Below are 20970 nucleotides of genomic sequence, written 5' to 3' on the forward strand. Positions count from 1 at the left end.
AATATTTGATGTGTCTTTAATAGTTTTTGGACAACATTTGAGCTTTATGGCACAGAGGAATATGATACACCAGGCTTTGAATACACATGTAATATTTGTTAGAAAGATTAATTCATTGTTGGTTTGTATTTGATTTGTTGACAATAAGAAAAATATAGAATATTACCCACCTTTTCATTTAACAGGGTTGTTAGCATAGGCAGTGATAGCCACCATGGCTAAATAGACAGAAGAGGGCGCCACCTGCAGAAACTTAATGAACAAAACATTTCAAGGCAAAGACATTACACTACTGGCCAAACAGTAAGACTGGCAAATCATGTCTGACTGGGAGGTACAGTGCAAAAACAATACAGCAATAAGTGCTGAGCACCAAAGATGGAAAAATAAGAAAAAAGAAACTTAAGGCCCAGTCACACCAGGAAGTGGCACAGCAAAATTCACTGGACATCCTAATAAAATAGGTTGTGCTGGAAGCTTGGTGACGTATTGACTACCTACTCACAAGACTACTTGGCAAACTATTGTAGCTGGTGAACTAACTCATAGATGGATGCAATAAGTGGCGAGTCAGCCTTGCTGCCTATAGGTTGTTTGCAGTCACGTGACGTTAAATAGGGACATAGGGCCAGAAGTGAAAACTGCAATGAATGAGATGAAGGAAAGTTCTTACTGGGCTAGTTTAGATGAAATTATGAGAGAAAGGTACAAACATAAAATCAGAACATATGTTGGATGTGACCCTTATGTTATGAAGAGGAGCGGCTGAACTGAAAGATTTGCTGTTACTGAGGCTGCAGATATAAGAACAACCTGCTCATTCAGAAGGTTGGTTTTATCAAGGGTGTGCACCTTAGGTCCGGTGAAATGCTGCTATGTACATATGTACATACGTTATTTACATTCACCTGTCTTATGTGAAACTGCTAATGCTGATTTTAAGTGTTTGTCATGTTGCTTGTAGCTATTACTTTAAATCTATCACCATAGATTTAAAGTAATAGCTAATGTTAGACCGTTTCCACTATTAGCTGACTCGGCTCCTCCCGACCATTAAGTTAACAGTGAACGAGCCATTTCTTCGTTTTTTGGTCAATTATGAACAACAACTTTTTGTACTCAATAAAAGCTCCTTGTGGTTTCTTGGTTAGATCAATCCATAAATGACACCAAACACAGGCATTTTGAACGAGTGTTACAATGCTTCCTATGCAGAAAATTACTACTGGCCCTCCATCTGCAGTTAGCGCCACAACAAAAAAGTGACATGATGTCATCTGCAAACAACCTATAAGAATTTTGACTTTTCTGAGCCATTTTAGCTCAGTGATTGGACTGTTTTAGCAACTTCAGCATTCAGAGATATTATCTGTGATTTGGTTAAATATGTTACTTCTAATACTAATGTTAATAAGAGTAACACTGAGGAATTATGGCAAAAACTATGAAAGTTCAAAGTTGTATAAAACCAGAAGTTCCCTCTAATCGAAAGTATCCAACTTTGGTGACATCACTAACATGCTAGCCAGTCAGAATGCTGGTCCTAGTTATAACAGCTCTCTGAGTTTACTTGCTGGCTAACTAGCTTACTCATTTTAGCACGCTAGTGAGCGTTGTTGCTAATGGGACAATAGTTTTACAAAGTCTATTCAGGAAAACATGTTTATTGACTTTTGTTTCGTGTCTAAAATCCATGCCTCTTTTATGGAGTAGTCTATATTCTGACAGAGAGGATTATATAAAAGTGCAAAACAGCTAACACGCTATGATAGCTTCCTTCCTTTAAACTCTCTGGCTCTTCTTTCCTTCAGAGATCACTGAACTGAGCACTGTCGAGACAGCTCACTACTGGTTAGTTGCCCATGTTTAAGTTCACCAAAATTGAATTTGACATGAAAGATTTGCTCAGATTTACTTCTACCCCACAAGCTAGTCCACTATTTGTGCCAGTTCCACTGAAGTTAACTGATTTTGCCATACAGTTTGGCTGTTTTTATGCTGGAGTGACAGGGCCTTTACGGCTTGGACCAAGTCTAAGTATCTCAATTTGTAATTTCAAACTGGTGTTAGACTCGTATTGCTCTCCATTGAATGCTTGAGATCAGACAATGTTTGCTCTTTCTTACACATGGCAGATAGGACTGGAGGTGCAGGGTGTTTACTGTAATTTTGTGGGTGTGTTTTGTCACTGCAGGTGACAACATACAGTACAGTGTGTGTGGGGACAGCATTAAGGTTTTGGTGTCACTGGTTCCCTGGTTTCCCTTTAAGCTTGACAGCAGCAGAGGTTTTAGTACAGCTGGGTGGCTGAGGGGCAGAGGAAAGACAACCCAAACCTCATGGGACTAAGAAAGTAAAAGGCACTTCAAAAAATTGTAACAAATTCCAGAGTTACTAGATAGAATATATATAGATATATACTGTATGTATACACAGGCATTGTCATATACGAAGGAATGCAAAGACAGAGTATAAACACTTGACTTTAGATATATATATATATATTATATATATATGTAATAATATATATGTAACCTTTGTTGATCGTAGCTGGCAATAATAGGAGCTTTAAAAAAGCAGGGGATAGACGTGATAAAGCGCATTGTGGGTTTGTTGAGGTTTTTGTGAGGGCAAAACTCGTGGCAATAGGTTTCAGTTGGTGTGCACAAACTGAAGAGTTGCATAGGCAAGAAAACAGGTGGTTCCTAGTCACTCAAGTTTGACCGTTAAAAGTGGTACATAAGAAAAAAAAAAAATCAAATACAACATAAAAAGTAAAGTGAAGACAGTGTGTTTCTATCCAAATGGATAGTACAGATTGCTTTAACTTCCTTGAAGCAAAAAAAGGCAGTTGTCCCCCCTCATTGTTAAAGAAGCAAGAGTCAGTTCAAAGTCAGCAGCTTATTTGTTGTGCAGGACATGATGGAATGGTAAGTGTGTAAATATACTGCATATGCAGTGCATGTGTACATGTATGTCCAGGAAGCTGAGGGCCGACACAGCAGCTGTGTGCTGGTCCTACAGTTCAGTGTCCTGGTACTGGTAGGAGTTTGCAGTGTAGTATCCTGGCACTGCCTCTTCCTGTGCCTCCTCTTCACTGGGGTAGAAGGGACCTCCTTCCCTGGAGGACAGAAGATTCTGGGGTTCAGGACAGGAGCTGGAGCTGGAAGGACACAGAAAACACCATGTGCACTGAGCCCTGCCCCACTTCCAGACAAGCTTGTGTTTCACTTGCTAACTCTTCTACAGACATTCAAGGTCCCTTGATCTGTCACTTGCAGCTCAAAGATTTCACTTATTCAGTCAAATGGCTTGACAACTGGTCAATGGATTGGTACCCAATTTTGTACAGACATTCATGGTTCCCCATGTACACGAATTGCTTTACTAATGCCTGACTTTTTGTCTACCACCACCATGAGGCTGACAATTTTGGTTTAAGTGAAATATCTCGACAAGCGTTAATGGATGCTGTGTAATTTACTTCAGATATTCAAGTTCCCAGGAAGATTAACACTTGCCTTGCTCGCAACCCATCTGATAGCGGGTTTTCTCCTTCTGTGTATAACATTATATCAAAATTGGATTGGTCCACTTTGAGTGTTATTAAATCATTCTATCAACATTATCATCAGTTCTATCAGTTATGATAAAATTGTACTCATCATGTTAATTGCTGAGATCTGGGAACACAGTGACATTGCCAACACAGTAGTCTAACAGATGAAGAAACACGAGTGGTCAGACAATCAGACAGGTTGGCAACAAACCAACAATTCATCCTGATTATATCAACCTGAAAGTGAGTATATCAGAAATGTTATTTTCAATTTTTTTTCACAATATATTACACACATTGAATGTATGCCTTAGATCTGCCACATATGTAGCAGAAAAATCCTTGAGACTGTAATGGAATCAAACCCTGTTTTTGATACTGTTCATGTGTTGTTTTGCAGCAGTAGTCAAATAATGCTGGGCTAATATAATTTCAACATTCCAGTCCTGTATTCAAATTGCCTTTACACACACAAGGGATTTCCAGGAAAAGATGAGGCATGTACCCAGTGTTACTCTTTGTGATTAAATCTCATTGATATAAGCTTCAATGTTTACTCTTGTAAAATGGCTCAAAAATAATAATTAAAAAAATCTTAAGGGTTAGAACTAACACATTGTACATGTAAGTGATCTGTTGGCTGCCAGTGTACCAGTCAGTTGACTGGCATTAACTCTCTTCAAACGCTGTCTCTGAAATGTGTTTTTGTCTTTCACTTGGTAATCTAATTCTCTCTTCTTCACGGTGCAAGTCTCTCAGGCTGCGCTACCAGGGAAATCTTGCAATCTGGGAGGTTAGCAAACACTGCAGAGACACAAACACATTGACAAACACACTCACAGCAGAGTCGTATGGCAGTAGTGAGCCTACCCGATAGGCTGTGGGCGACTGTGATCCAGCTTGGCTGTCTTCAGGGGAACAGCATAGATATCTGGGTGCTTCTGAGAAATTTCCAACTGGAAACACAGATTACTTGATTAAAGTCTCTCATAACTGCTTTTCAAATGAACATGCAGTTTCTGGATAGAAAACAACTTCCTTGTCCTCACTACAAATACAAAAATGTGGTTCATTATAAGACATTTCAGAAATGAAGCATGAAACTAGAAGTGACTGAGTGGAATACTTTCTCAGGGGGTATTAAACCACTGGAAACAGTATCTACTGTATATGGCAGCAATGTTAGTGCTATGAGATTTCAGATCATTCCACTGTGTATATCTATGTGTGCGTTCTGCATTATCTCTGGGTATATGCAAGATCATGTTTCAATGATGGCAGATTCATTATTTTTTGAGACACCAAAGTAATAATTATGAGACAGTGTGTTCAGTTTTTTTCTTCAGTGAGTGCAATGTGCTCATATGCTACACACCCAACACTATTTTAAATGAAGAAATGGTTTATGAAATTGAAACAATGTAACGTGATATTTTTAAGATTTGATATGTGCTGGAAATTATTCTTACAAACTGGACACAGGAATGCCTTTTACATGCACTGTGCACCACACAGAACATTTTTTGCATGAAAGTTTACCCCATCTGATAGAAAATATAATATGATCAGATTTTCTAGACTGCTACATGGTATTGGTGCCATGAGGACAAAGTAGTTGAATACTCTCCTTAAGTGTTCTTGTTTTAATAAAATCTTTTTCACATGGATGTCATCGCGTCTCATTCCAAACACAAAATAAAACTTAAATCATGTCAAGCATTCATTGTCAGTTTTTGTCAGTCTTCTCTTACTATCTTCCCTCATCTTAAAAACATAATAACCACGTTTTAAATGAAGAAAAGTTTCTTGTTTTCTAAGATATGTTGATAGAGAACATTTTGTAATAAAACAAGATAAACTGATATTCTGTTGAAACAAGAAATGTTTCTTGTTAAAACAGAGTTACCTGGTATGTTGTATAAACAAGACATGTAATTATTGTATAAAATATCTTGTTATAAAGTCAAAAGTATCCTGTTAAAATGATTTTTTTTTTTTTCGTTAGCGAGAACCTGAGCAAATAATGTGTACAAAACAGCACTGCATTATATCTCACAAAACCTTCTGTGACTCCAGAGGAAGCTGTGACAAATCAGATGAACTGCCTCATACGATGGTACCAGAGACCTCTGGGTCTTCAGCGGCTCTGAAGTGAAGTACTCTTTCATTAAATCTGTTTTGCATGTAGTGTGCTACACTTGGATAAACAATAACATGTGTAGGAATGTGTTCTTGTTGTTCTAACACACCTTGTAATTACTGCTGCTATTGTGAATGCACCATTAAAAAGACACCTGCAACATGACCACACTGCAAAAACCTACAGAGCTGATTCCTGACTTCTAGTGTGCTGATAGGAACTTTGAGCTATGCCCACCCTGGCATTCTGCGCCTCCTGCACCGCCAGTATCCTTTGGGCTCGGGCGAAGTGATCCATCTTCTCGAAGGCCTTGATCTTACCCAGGAAGGACCTCATGGATGGATCCTCGACAGGGCTGTCCTCTGCTGCCTCCTGCTGCTGCCTACAGGCCACCACGGTAGGACTCGACAGAGCCAGAGGAGAGTGAACCGCAGCCTCTGCTGTGCTTCCAAAGCTGCTGGGTTTGGGCACAGGGGGTGGTTGAGGTGCTCCCAGGGGCCGCAGTTTGCCGCAGGAATTGAAATGATGAGCCGGAGGTGGAGGCAGTGGTGCAGAGGAGGCAGCTGAACGGGAGATGGGTGGTGGAGGGTCGTTGTTGCTGCTGGCGGGACTGCTGCTGGAGGGAGAATCGTAACTTCTGCTGGAGCTAGGGCGTGGAGGGTGGTGTTGACGGTGGTGATGGTGTGGGTTGGTGGAGCTTGATATGAGGACAGGATCTTCCCTCAGAGACAGTTTCACCTGACCAAGGAGGGGATACATTAGAACAGATACAGATACACTCTGGTGTTTTGTAGAAAAAGCCAAACTTGACTTCTATGATAAGCTAAACCATGTAATGCAAACCTTTCTGGCTTTCAAACAGCTGCAACTATCAGCAAACATTACTGGTGTCCAATTGTTCAACACGAAGCAGAAACTCCAATGATACAGTGTCCGGTGTGTCAAACACTTCAATTGTCTGCATGACCAGTCACAATCAACAGCACTGCCAATAACCTCTGAACATTAAATTCATTTGGTAGATGTTTTTCTCCAAAGCGACGAACAACTGCATTCAAACCACACAGAAGCTACATATCATCCAAAATTGGGAGTGTGTCCCTTTTAAACATCAAAAAACATGTTAGGGCTACAGTACATGTGCACAGAGACACAATAACATACAAGATGGCCCGTAACTCTTCTAACTTCAGTGGGGTGCTCAATCCACCACTGTGGAGCCAGAACAGAGGAGTCTGAGAGCGATGAGCGACCACAGGGTCTTCTGAGTGATGGGACTCCTAAGTGTCCAGAGGCAGAGGAGCACTGGGGCTGGGACGTAGGATTGAACATGGCCTGAAGGCAGCAAGGAGCAGTTTCCTTCACTGCCCTGTAGGCCAACACCAGAGTTTAGAACTGGATACGATCAGTAACAGGGAGCCAATGCAGTAAGTGGGAAGGAGGAGTGAAAATTTGGGAAGGTTGAATACCAGGAGGGCAGCAGCGTTCTGGATTAGCTGCAGAGGCTCCAGCAAGGAGAGAGTTGCAGTAGTCCAGGCAGGAGACAAGTGCCTCAATCAGCACCTGGGCTGCCTGCTTAGAGAGGAAGGGGTGACTGCTGCAATGTTTGCCAAGGATGACAGTTTGTCTCCCAGAGTCACTCCCAGGTTCCTCACCCTCAAAACTGGCAGCACCACGATGTTGTCAAGTGATGGACAGATCTTGGTGATGGGACCCTTTCCCCTTATGCAACACAGGCTCTGTCTAGTTCAGATTGAGCTTTAGATGGTGTCCTGACATCATCGCCAAGATGTCAGCCAGGCAAGCAGTAATGCATCCCTACACCAGATTGTCAGATGGGGTGAACGACAAGAGTAGCAGGGTGTCATTGGTGTAGCAGTGGTAGGAGAAGCCATGCAAGTGTATGACAGCACCAAGAATTCTTGTGCAAAGGGAGAAGAGGAGAGGGCCCAGAAAGAGGCACAGTGGCCTTTTAATGGTGGAGAGTACCTGGAGCTTGGATTTGGTATCATTTTCTAAGCAGAGCCCAGATTTCATTCTCAGAACTCCTCCCCAAAGCCAGCAGAGAACGGTGGAAACAGAAGCAGAGCCCATGATCATGGATACATTTTACGTTATCTTTCAATAACTTCTTCCAGTGAAAGAGGACGAACATAATTATGTTCTTTACTTTTTGGTTCTTCCTGGACTGATGAAACCTGAATGAATATATATAATAATATAATGCCTATATATGAATATATTTAATGCCTTACTAGAACAAAATCTTGTAATAGTGTTTGGAGTCCAAACACTATTACAAGATTTTGTTCTAGTAAGGCAAGCCCAGGCAGAATATGGCAGAAATGAAATATAATATTCATCAGTATGTACAATTAGTGTATCACCTGAAAATAAGAATTGTTGTGTTTCTCTATGTTTTCCCAAGTTTCCTGGTCACCATAGTTTCTCCTACACGCTTATAAGGGAAGGGGTGAGGCCAGGAGTATTCAGTTGGTTGCCATCTGCAACCTCATCCTAGATGCTACTAAACCCTACATACCGGACCTTTCAGGCAAGTGGGTCTGTTTAAGTGGGAGCCAAAGCTAACTGGTGTATAAAGTCGCAGCAAAGAAAAAAATGAGGGATTGATCATCAAGGGTGTACATCAAAATATCTATTTATAAAAAACAAAAGTGTCAAACAACACTGTGGTTCAGACTTTAAAGCTCCACTCAAAACTGGCTATGAGAGAAGAAAGGCACAAAGGAGAAAAGTCTGCACACTTTTAGGCTCCAAAGAAATAGTTTAACTCTCTTTTCAAGGCAACTTTTCGATCTAAAATATCCTCCTCAGAGCTGAAGAAGATTAATTTGGAGCCTAACAGTGTGCAGACTTTTCTCCGTTGTGCCCGGCGGTGATAGGTTTTTTTTCATGTGCCTGAATAGTTTTGTTTTATATAGAACAAGAAAAAGTGTTGGTTAGAGAGCTGAAGCTGAACTGTTTTCTCTCCGACCAAACAGCAGCTCCTCAACAACTTTCACTGTTTACTTTGAATATACATGAAGACTGTGTATATCAGTTGCGTGAAAACCTGAACATTACTGCTAAACACAAGCCCACCGACAAAGAAACTGAGGGGATTCTTTGTACCCATCTGGTCCAATGAGCTGCTGTTGGAGGAGTCTGAAGGGCAGTGAGATTGTCCACATCAGGCTGTTCCTCAGAAAGAAGGGCAGTTTATTCTTTTAGATGAAGGGATGTGGATGTGGAGGTCAGAGTCAGAGTTACTGTAGCTTGTCTTGTCAAAAACATGATATGTGGAGAAATGGAAGATTTAAGGATGTTGCAGTCTTACCTACTTTGCTTGACCACACCACCCTTAAACCAAAGCTTCATCTGAAAGGCAGCGATGAGAAGCACAGTAGTGCACCCACCTCAATCCACAAACAGCACATGGTGTGATACAGCAGTCACGTTTAAGTCTTAACCAAGACAGTGTTTCCAGAGGTCAGTGGTTTATCAACGTCCTGTAGATATGCTGTATGTCTCTCTCACCTTGTTGTCTGGTAAGAAGGCAGGTGGAGGGCTGCACCTGTTGAGGACTTCCCGGCTGCTGATTTTCCTCATGCGACTCCTGATGTCTGGACTATACCTGCGCAAGATCTACACACACACACACACACACACACACACACACACACACACACACACACACACACACACACACACACACACACATTGTACATATCAATATAATACACAGAACAGGTCTGTGGGCGGCACCATGACAGGGGTTGGTATTCCCCATGTTCATCGCAAAAACTTACTGTCCCCTTTATTCGTTAAGATGCACTTCAATAAACACTTTAATGAACTGACTTTTCTATGTTTGGCCAGCCTGGAGGAAGTGTGGGGCCAATAAAAAGGAGAGAGACACTGGGTAGGGTAGGTAGTAAATTTAAATAAAAAGATTTTGAAAGATATTTTCAAGCATTTGTCCCAGAGTGCCCAAGCCCTGTCTTGACATGTAGACATTTGTTTTTCCCAAAGTAAACATTTAACAGTGAGACTTTTAACAGCTGTGCAAAAGCTAGATGCATTTTCCTGTCATGACAGGCTTAGAGCTGTAATCCCCTGTCTGCACTGCAGATGGCAGCACCATTCTGAGAGTGCAAGGAGGAGAACTGAACTGTGTGTTTTTGGCTGTGTTTTAATGAGAGTGTGACACGTCCCTCAACAAATACACATTATCATATAGTACTTAACACCTAGACAATACAGATAAGAAGTGCTTGAGATAAAAAACAGAAACAAACAGGAGAATACTTTGAATTTTTAGAGGAAACAGAAGTTCAAGAGATAAATTTGAACAGGGACAATAGTCCTAACAGTAGGACAGTCAGAATTCTACTGAACAGTTGCTCCCTAGCCCTGAGGCCTTGACAGCAAGCATATGTTTTATGTACACACACACACACACACACACACACACACACACGTATATATATGTGTGTGTGTGTGTGTGTGTGTGTGTGTGTGTGTGTGTGTGTGTGTGTGTGTGTGTATGTATATGTACATATATATACACATATAGATGTGTGTGTGTGTGTATGTATGTATGTATGTATGTATGTATGTATGTATGTATGTATGTATGTATGTATGTATGTATGTATGCATATCTATATGTATGTATGTATATATACATATATACACACATACACACACATATATGTATATATATGTATATGTGTGAGTGTGTGTGTGTGTGTGTGTGTGTGTGTGTGTGTGTATGTAAATATGTATATACACACATATATATAAATAATATTTGATGTAGTTATAAACTCAGACAGAGAGAAAATAACATCAGCCTAAAAAGTGTATCAGACAGCTGCAGCTGATTCCGAACTCCTCTCTTTCTGAAGAAACCAACAGTTGTCACTCAAGATGACCTGCTGCTATGTTCTAAACCATCCAGATGCCTCGAGGGGTCTGAAACAGGTTTGCTCACTGTCACCATGGTCAAAGATAAGCAGGGAAAAGCACGATTCAGACTCCAAGAAAGACTTGAGGTCTGGTCCGACTTTCACTTCTTTTTAATTGAGGCTTCAGACTTTTCTGCCTGCACCTGACAGATGTGGAGCATATGCGATGTCTTCATATCTTCACTGCACTGTAACTTTTAATTCTTCTGTTAATTCTGTAAATACTGATGTAGTTACTGACTTTGCAAATGAATTTTTACAGACACAGCGCATGTCACATGTGTGTGTGTGTGTGTGGCTTGTTTGTTTGTGTGTGTGTGTGTGTGTGTGTGTGTGTGTGTGTGTGTGTGTGTGTGTGTGTGTGTGTGTGTGTGTGTGTGTGTTTGACTTTGACCTCCTCAGCTGTCACGGGTTCAGACGAGCGGCTGATGGCGGAGATGTGCATCATCTCTGCATCGGGCTCATTGTCAGTGTAGGTCCCAGCCTCGTCAGCAGTGTCGTCCAGGTCGGAGGTCAGCCGGCTGTCCATGCTGAGGTAGTCGGCGGACAGGAAGGACAGACGCTCCACATCCTGGCAGTCCAGATCACTCTCTACTCCCTCCAGCTAGAAGAGACACATGGTGGATCTTGGGTGTACAGGCAGGAAGGATGGACAGACGGATAGCACAAGAACAAGAGAGAAGAAAGAAAGACAAACAGAGCCGAGCTGTAGAGCACTACTGGCAGGAAGTAGTAGACACACAGTGAGCATGCTCAGAGCGCACACACAAGTGGCTGCTATGAAGATGACAGGAAAATAGAGGGGCAGTTAGTCCACTACAGATCAATAACAACAAACTATGATATATACTTAGTTGCCAGTTTATTAGGCACACCTAACTCAAACTAATGCAGTCCTGCTATAAATGCTCCCTTCATGAAGGATCTAATGTTCAGTTTATGTTGAACTAGTTGAGAGGGGTGTTGGTTCAACCTTTTTGTGGTGTTGTTAAACTCTGTTGCATTGTACGGAGTGGTGCTTCTGTCATTTAGTCTACTCTTACTGACATAAATGGGGTGGAAAATAACAAAAGAAAGAGCAATCAGTGCGAGTTGAAAGATGCTCAACACATGGGGGATTTAATTGCCTGCTTCCTTGAGTGAGGTACACAGGGGAGCCTGTGAAATGTGTGTGTGTGTGTGTGTGTGTGTGTGTGTGTGTGTGCGTGTGTGTGTGTGTGTGTGTGTGTGTGTGTGTGTGTTTACCTTGCCATCAGAAACCCAGACAGCCTGCATCTGCTGCTCTCTGATGGAGTCTTTGACGCTGCCGTACCAGGCATCATTGGCTGAGTTCAGATCAATGGTGGCTGGATAAGAAAACCATCCAACCTCAGCAAACATACTCATATAACAGCAAATATACAGTTGCAGTTGTACTACTGTGCACCTGACTGCATCTCTATATGTGTGTTGACTGTACCAGTGAATAAGTGGGAGCAGGTCTTCCTCAGTTTGATGGACTGTTCGTAGAGTTTGCGGGCGCTGCGGTTGGAGTTGGGGATGATCCTCTGTCTCATGGTCTTGATGCCGTGCTTGCTGTCTGGGTTGAAGAAGATGACAATGGGGTACCACTGGGTGTAGTTCAGGGTGTCCACTGCCTTGGGGGTCACATCCAGCAGGGCATGCTTGTCCTGTGTGGTGTGAGGAACGAGGACACAATGCAATGGTGAACACTGTCATTGTCTCACCATTGGATCAGCTCTGGGGAAAAGTTGGCACTTAAAATGTAATAAACACTTAATGTCACAATGATTTTATGTACAATTAATGGCCTGCCTGACAAATCTGATGATGTGTTTCTGCCTGAAGACTTCATCAGTTGTAAAGGACACGTCCACAGTCAGCAGGTGAACATTTGACTGTCCTCATACAAAGAAAACGCTGAATTCATAGGCACAAACATGCTCGCTGGTTTTGCTGCTGATGCCTGACTGGGTTTGATATGACCAGTATCTTATAGTGGCTAATGTCTAAACTTAAGATAGATACTGCTGTGGGCATAGGCAGCGCCAAGAAGGGGCTTGCCGGTGCTTCAGCTCCCCCTAGTGGTAACATAGCACCCCCATGAAATCCAATAAAAAATCATTAAACAAAGTATATTTTTATGACATTTTATCTCATGTGCTTTTTTATCATGTGCTGTCAGGGGTCTCAGCTCTAAACCCAAAGCACAGATCTTTTTTATTGACTACGGCACAGAATTATGACATCACTGAGGATAACTTAAATGCAGAGTTGCATCAAGCCCGCCGTCTTCTCGAAAGCAAATCACAACAGGGACACTCCGTTAACACAACTTTGGAACTTTGAACACTCATGGCACCATACAAGGACGCGTTTATGGACGTGTACAAACTCCTCTGTATCCCTGACATTACATCTTCTTCCTGTGAACGATCTTTCTCCTGTCTCCGCCGTTTGAAAACCTATCTGAGGAGCAGTAGCAGAGATGCTTGTAGCAGTAACCTTGGACTTTTGGCTATCAATATTCAATTCAATTCAATTCAATTCAATTCAATTCAATTCAATTCAATTCAATTTAATTCAATATACCATTAAAAGGGCACGAGCCCTGAACATCGACAAGATCATCGATGCATTCGCCCTCAGCCATAACAACCATCGCATAGTCCTCCTGTGATACTGTATGTCAGATGGGAAGTGTTTTTTTAATTTCCCATGGTGATGGGTTGCTGTTCTGATATGCTCTTTGCAAGTATGTTATCTATTGTGTTTGCATTTTGATGTTTTTGTCTCTCATGGCACGATGGTTTTAAACATTATTTGATGAGTACATTATGGATGTTTCCACTTTCATTTGAGACAGTTACCTCATTGGTGTGTCAATAGTAATCGTGTCACACAGACCTGTTTAGGTGTGACACCGGAAGGAGACACCAGGGGAGACACACGAGAGATTGCACTTCAATAAAAAAATAATGTCATTGAAATCCCATTGTTTCTCGATCTGTGCATAACCTTTGGCTTTTGAATGAAGTGAATGTCAGACAGTGGCATAATAATACAGTTCTGGAATACTTGCAAAACTATATTAACGTTGTGCAGTTACTACTGTTTATGTGTGTGCTTGTGCACATACTGTATTTCTAGGAGCACCCCAGTCAATGTTGGAGCACACCCATAGCACCTGCAATCAAATTTCTCTGGCGCCGCCCCTGACTGTAAAATGTGCTCATGGTATCAAAATAACAGTACTGGTATATCATTATATTGTATATGACTAGTTTTAGTGTATATTGTATACATAAAACTACATCAGGAGATGATTAATGGGGTAAGTTGTTTTTTATTTCTCTAATCTTTGAGTTTTCTGGTAAACTTTGGGAAAGTTTCAACAGTTGCGAAATGAATGTAGTGGAGTAAAAGTTCAATAGTGGCACATGGTGGAGTAGAAGCATAAAGCAGCACAAGTTGGATATACTTTGTTTAAAATTTCCATTTCATGCTATTTTATCCTTCTACTCCACTACATCTCAGAGGCAAATATTGAACTTTTCACTCTTCTAAGATCAGACTTTATTGATCCCACGGTGGGGAAGTTAAATCTTTACAGCCAGCAAGTGTTAGAAAAAGCAAAAACAGTTGCACAAAAGGGTCCAGATAAAAAAGTGCGCAGGATACAAAACTGAAAAATAACTATATGTATATTATGTACAGATTATAAAAATACTACTGCCCATAAAAAGTACTATTGCCTGTATTGTTAGGAGAAAAGCTCCTAGTGACATGTTGGTGTGACAGCTGCTGGGATGAAGGACCCAGTCCTGTAAGCGAGCTCAGCATTTCTTACTTTTTGGTCAATTCTGCATTCGTATGTTTATACCTTGTTGGCTCAGATAAGTTGAATATAACCTGTGTGAACATTGACCAGTTGTAAGTATTAGAACTGGAAGAAGTTCCTGAAACATGAAAAATACAGTTTACAAATTTATTGTGTAATTTATAGTGCGGGAGAAACCGGAGCACCCGGAGAAAACCCGTATGACAGCGGGAGGCGCGCACAGCCTCAAGAGTCTTGTCGCAGTGACTCCTTAGAGGACACAGTGTTGATCACTGCGTCTCTGTGCGCTCCCATCTTCTTCTGACAGGGACCTCTGCAGCAGCTTTGCCGGCCCAAGCTGGACTCCAGCCCGGACCTGTGCTGCGTGTCATCCCCTGTCAGAACACCCCCACCCCCCACCCCCCAGCAAAGCCTTAGAGAATAAGAATTGAAACGGCAAACAGGACGGAAACGGCAAACCATCCCAGAAGAAAGACGATGCCCATGAGCAGATACTTCAGTGCAGCTTTACAGGAACCGCTGGCGCTTCTCTTCTTCGCGTGCCTCGCAGTGAAGTCCAGGATGCAGTCCTGCAGAATCCGGACGACGGTCGCGTCCACAGCTGGATCCACTACTTTGAAAAGAGCCCCCAGCTGCCGCCCGCTGCCGAACTTCTTCTTCAGCTCTTTGATGACAGTCTCGCACAGCTTGTCGGTGGTCTTGAGAAGAGAAGAGAGAGAGGAGAAGTCTGTGAGGTGGGACAGACCCTCCATCGTTTTCTCTCGGAGTCTCTTGATGAGCGTGGCCCTCTCCTCATGGCTGAGTCCCTCTAAGGCGCCGCACTTGCACAACACTCTGACCGTCAGCAGGGTGACGAAGAAGCTGAGCTTGAGCTCCGGTCCCCCCTCCTCGGGTGTGGCCTTTCCGGCGGAGGATGGGGGGGTGGCGGCTGTGGCCTCTCCGGCGGGGGGCAGATGCTCTCGTGCCTCCTCTGATGTGGTCTCTCCGGCGGGGACTCGGGGGGTGACGGGGGGCTGGAGCTCCCGTCCCTCCTCGGGTGCGGACCCCCCAGCAGAGGCTGGAGGGCGCTCAGGAGACGTGGATGTAAAAGGCTCGACCATGGTGACCTCAGAAAATGTTCTGTCCTCAGAAATGTTCTCCATGTCTTGTAGTGTCTGTGGTGGATTGTGTTCAGATACCTCGCGAGTTTGTGCTTCTAACGTTGCCTTTGATTCGTACTGTACTGGTCTCGATCGTTCAGCGCTCTGTGCTGTGAGACCTGATCCTGACTCTTATAGGCTGAGTGGCTTTGATGTCTCTACAGTCTAAAGTCGCGCTTTGGTGCTCCGTGACGTCACGAACGCGCACTAGTGCACGTTCTCTTCCAAACACAGCACTAAAAAATGAAATACTTCATTCATTAAAAGTGACAGTAATGATCAAACTCTTCACCAGCATCCATTGGCGGCGCCAAGAAGGGGCTTGCCGGTGCTTCAGCTCCCCCTAGTGGTAACATAGCCCCCCCCCAAAGCACCCCCATGAAATCCAATGAAAAATCATTAAACAAAGTACATTTTTATATTTTTATGACATTTTATCTCATGTGCTTTTTTATCATGTGCTGTCAGGGGTCTCAGCTCTAAACCCAAAGCACAGATCTTTTTTATTGACTACGGCACAGAATTATGACATCACTGAGGATAACTTAAATGCAGAGTTGCATCAAGTCCGACGTCTTCTCGAAAGCAAATCACAACAGGGACACTCCGTTAACACAACTTCGGAACTTTGAACACTCATGGCACCATACAAGGACGCGTTTATGGACGTGTACAAACTCCTCTGTATATCCCTGACATTACATCTTCTTCCTGTGAACGATCTTTCTCCTGTCTCCGCCGTTTGAAAACCTATCTGAGGAGCAGTAGCAGAGATGCTCGTAGCAGTAACCTTGGACTTTTGGCTATCAATATTCAATTCAATTCAATTCAATTCAATTCAATTCAATTCAATTCAATTCAATATACCATTAAAAGGGCACGAGCCCTGAACGTCGACAAGATCATCGATGCATTCGCCCTCAGCCATAACAACCATCGCATAGTCCTCCTGTGATACTGTATGTCAGATGGGAAGTGTTTTTTTAATTTCCCATGGTGATGGGTTGCTGTTCTGATATGCTCTTTGCAAGTATGTTATCTATTGTGTTTGCATTTTGATGTTTTTGTCTCTCATGGCACGATGGTTTTAAACATTATTTGATGAGTACATTATGGATGTTTCCACTTTCATTTGAGACAGTTACCTCATTGGTGTGTCAATAGTAATCGTGTCACACAGACCTGTTTAGGTGTGACACCGGAAGGAGACACCAGGGGAGACACACGAGAGATTGCACTTCAATAAAAAAAATAATGTCATTGAAATCCCATTGTTTCTCGATCTGTGCATAACCTTTGGCTTTTGAATGAAGTGAATGTCAGACAGTGGCAAAATAATACAGTTCTGGAATACTTGCAAAACTATATTAACGTTGTGTAGCTACTTGGGTAGCACGGTGGCTCAAGTGGAAACACTGTCGCCTCACAGCTAGAAGGTCCCCGGTTCGAATCCTGCTGTGGGCACTGGTGGCGTGTCCTACACCATGCCTTCGGTGGAAAAAAAGGGGGCCTTTCTGTGTGGAGTTTGCATGTTCACCTGGGGTTTCCTCCGTAATAACCCCCACTAAAAACATGCAAGAAGATCACCACCTGACCAACGGTGACGAAAAAAGGATGGGTCCCCGGGCGCGGGCACCGGCATCAGCTGGCAGCTGGCAGCCCACCGCTCCTGGTCTGCCGCGGAGGATCGACAGACCGAGGATGGGTCAAATGCAGAAATATAATTTCACGACACGCATCGCGTGCAGTGTAACTCACTTGTGTGACGTGATAAATAAAGTACGTTTCTTCTTCTTCTTACTACTGTTTATGTGTGTGCTTGTGCACATACTGTATTTCTAGGAGCACGTTGTTGGAGTACACCCATAGCACATGCAATCAAACTTCTCTGGCGCCGCCCCTGGCTGTGGGAGTGGAATTAGTCAAGTCACTATCTGCATGACTGCTCTCTACTTGTACTGCTTTTGCACTTCATTTGAGCATTTACTATTATCTCATAATTGTGGCTTCAGGCCACAGCGGCTGTTCAGCAAAGGTTGCACAGACTCTTCTATCTAAATCTAAACTTTTGATCAGCTGATGAACAGCCTATTTCAGTTTAATACTTGTTTGTGATAAATTGCTTACTCAATTTTTTTTTGTCTCACTCCCATTTCTTCTTTTTGCATTTTGAAGCTCTACTTAGAACCTTCTTAAGATCCAACAGTGCAAAATGTAAATTCTTGCAATTTTTTCAACTGGTCTTAAAATTTTGATCAGGAGTGTATACTGCCTCAAGGACCCAGAGAAGAACACTTATCACGCCCTCCCTCTGCGACTGCATCTTGGATTCTTCTGAGCACCACATGGTGAGCCTGCTGCTGTTCACTCTGCTGACCCATGACTGTTCAACCAAATCCAGTTTAAACCATGTTATTACATTTGCTGATGACACAACAGTGGCAGGTCTAATCAGAAGCAATGAGGCAGCATACCTGGGCTTCAGGTGGTCATTGCTGCTGATCAGCAGTACCAAATCCCTGTGTGTACATGACAAATGATCTCCGTACTTTTTTAATACTGCCATTCTGACCAAGAGGGCTCAGCAGAGAATGTATGACCTCTTAAGCAAGCAAGATTCCCCCCTCCACTGCTGAGAGCATCCCATCCAGCTGCATCATCATAACGAAAAGCAATACACAAACATCAAACAAGATTAAAAACAAACAAACAAAAAAAACACTTAAACCAGGTTGAGGTTAGGGTTAGGCTTAGCATTTAAGCTGTGATGGTTAAGGTAAGGGCAAGGGGCTGCCGAATGCACTATGGTAATGAGTGTCCTTGTGAGGACAGAAGTTCAAATCTGTGTGTGAGCGTGAAAGAGTGGGTACCTGCTCAATGATTTGTCGGATGGTGTTCAATCTAACCACTCCTGAAGACTTCTCAGAGCCGGCGTCTTTAGGCTCAGTTTCTAAGATAACACAGAAACAAGGAAAAGGTCATTTAGAAGCAATACTAGGATATATTCTCTCAGGAAAGAAGAAAGACTTTCACACACAAACACGTGGACAGAAAGATGCTGGCAGAGACTCACTGGCAATAACAAACAGTTCGGGCATCTCAGAGGCCAGTTTCTCATTAGCAGCATCAGCGATGGAGCCAAACAGCACCACAGGACGCCGGAAACCAGCTGCAATGACACACTGATATTACAATGCTGATCACAGTTCATAACATTTACATCACTGTGGACATCAAAGAGCACAGACACACACACGCACGCACGCACGCACGCACGCACGCACGCACGCACGCACGCAGTTTGACTCAGCAGTATAAGGTTTCGGCTGTGTCCATGCTCAGCATTAATGCTTGTTGGTGGGCATGTGCATCACAGTGAATCTCTTTTTTGTCATCTGATAGGAGAAACCATACAGTTCAGTGCACCTCTGTGATTAGGTGGTCACTATCTCCAGATCTCAACAGATCTTGGCAAAAGAAAAAAAGACACTTCAAATAAAGATGGACTTATTGGTCTTTCTCCGTCCTTCTTACAACCAAGCAAAAAAAGCATGTCATCAGTGCGTGGAGGCTTGTGAAGTTCATCCTGTCTAATCCCTCATCATGTTAACAAACATGAGGTTCCAGGTATAACTCAATGACAAATCTTGTGTATCTTTTCACCCACCTTCTCGGAGCACCACTCTTTCGTATGCTGGGAAGCGGGTGGCCAGGGTCTGGCTGCTCAGGTTTTCTCTGCTCTTCCTCAGGTCCTTCCTCTTCAAAGAACGTTGACCTCTCAAACGCCAGAAATCAGCTCGATCACCCGCAACAGCTTTATGGGAGCTCTGGACACTGGCCATCTGCTCCGCCCTGACAGGACGAACACAGCTGTCACTAACGCATTCATTATTTCCAGAAATGTTCATGAATAGAAACACTTCTGAATCTTTGTCGTGCATCAAACTGTAGATGAAATAGAAACTAATTTTAGTTTTTTAATTCTTTTAGCTCTTAGTTCACAGATCTGAACTGTCTAAATATCTTAATGTGCTGGTCTGATTTGGCATATTTCTCTTCACACTAGATGAATATACTTGAGAAAAGTGCTTTCAATAGATCTATCAGAGATCCATGTTCTTTTAACTCTACATTATGAAATATTGGTGTCACTGTTCACCAGCATGTGAAGTATTTAATTTGTCCTTTTTTCAGCTGAGGGTCATTGCTAAACTCATAACTTGTCTCATCCTCAGATGGAGGCAATTATTCAGACTCCTTCTTTAATTGCTTACAAGCTGTCCAGCTTTTGATGAAGTTCTCTAAAAGGTCTCCATCATATTGGTCTGCTGCAGCCATACATCAGCAGCAGGGTTTTGAGGTCTTCTTCTGGTTTTGCTGGCTGTTCTTTAATTTTAGGCTTTAACTAATCTCAAATTCAGACTATATGATATCAGCCTAATAATGGGCCGATTCAACATGAGGCACTGGGAATGATAAAGAGGATCAGGTGTGGCATTTGCTGATTTTATCCTGTGTGGTGTGTAGAGCACTAGATCACAAGTGATGCAGCATCAAATAAAAAAAACAAAACAAAAAACACTGAGCTGAATTTTTCTGCATTCGCTTGCTGAGTTTGACAACATCATTGATGTGTTCAGTGATGCCGACCGATAGAAACACATATCACTCTTCAACTGTAAACACAGAAGAGAGAAAGGGGAGTGATGTTTAATATCATTTCAGTGAACCTGTGACCATGTGACGATTACCCTCAGGTCAGGAGCATTATAACAAATGAATCACACCTGTGTAGGTATGTTGCTCATCCACACACTCACCCTCTTTCTGCTGACTGTGAAGAAAAAAACAGGTTCACCACCCAGTGACCCTAAACAGCTCCACTTTAACTGTTAATCACAAGACTGTGATTACATGCAGAAACATTTGTTGTCAGCGCGTTCAGAATGAACAGTGCAGTCTTTTCCTGGCATCGTACACAACCCCTGTGAAAATCGTGAAAGATGGCAAGCTGTGATTGGCTGGGTGTTTGAGTACCGTGAAAAGTGCTCCATAAGCAAAAACTATTATCATTACTATTAGAATTAGTCTGAACTTGGCATAAAAGACATAAAAGTGTGTCTTGGATGTTGGAACCCTTTCTCTTTTGACATGTGTGGACAATAAAGACCCATCTGTTCAGACTTGCTTTGTCAAGATTTTATTTACTTTATGTCTGCTGCTTCTGTCTTTTGTTGGGAAGAGCTCCTTTAAACTATGCAATAGAAAAAAACCTTACTAACTTCTTAGTGTGTCCACACCCAAACTACATCTTGTCTCTT

General features: G+C 42.6%; 1 protein-coding gene across 10 annotated transcripts in view; it reads right to left on the reverse strand.

Annotated features, from left to right (window-relative positions):
* The window catches only part of LOC139331955 (tight junction protein ZO-2-like), a 130745-nt gene continuing 109775 nt past the window's right edge, over positions 1–20970 (reverse strand). For 5 of the 10 annotated variants that reach the window (XM_070963551.1, XM_070963555.1, XM_070963557.1 and 2 more), the window contains 10 exons: positions 19317–19501; positions 18723–18818; positions 18520–18599; positions 12129–12339; positions 11915–12015; positions 11064–11273; positions 9237–9344; positions 5937–6437; positions 4430–4515; positions 1–3163 (listed from right to left, as the gene is read on the reverse strand). In XM_070963551.1, coding sequence (XP_070819652.1) covers positions 3019–3163; positions 4430–4515; positions 5937–6437; positions 9237–9344; positions 11064–11273; positions 11915–12015; positions 12129–12339; positions 18520–18599; positions 18723–18818; positions 19317–19501 — 1723 coding nt within the window. In that variant the 3' untranslated portion in view covers positions 1–3018. Of the gene's footprint in view, positions 3164–3255; positions 4516–5936; positions 6438–9236; positions 9345–11063; positions 11296–11914; positions 12016–12128; positions 12340–18519; positions 18600–18722; positions 18819–19316; positions 19502–20970 lie in introns of those variants that run through there. The other 5 variants (XM_070963558.1, XM_070963556.1, XM_070963554.1 and 2 more) reach the window with 5 other exon arrangements.

This window comes from Chaetodon trifascialis, chromosome 6 (assembly GCF_039877785.1).
Source record: "Chaetodon trifascialis isolate fChaTrf1 chromosome 6, fChaTrf1.hap1, whole genome shotgun sequence".
Taxonomy (NCBI): domain Eukaryota; kingdom Metazoa; phylum Chordata; class Actinopteri; order Chaetodontiformes; family Chaetodontidae; genus Chaetodon; species Chaetodon trifascialis.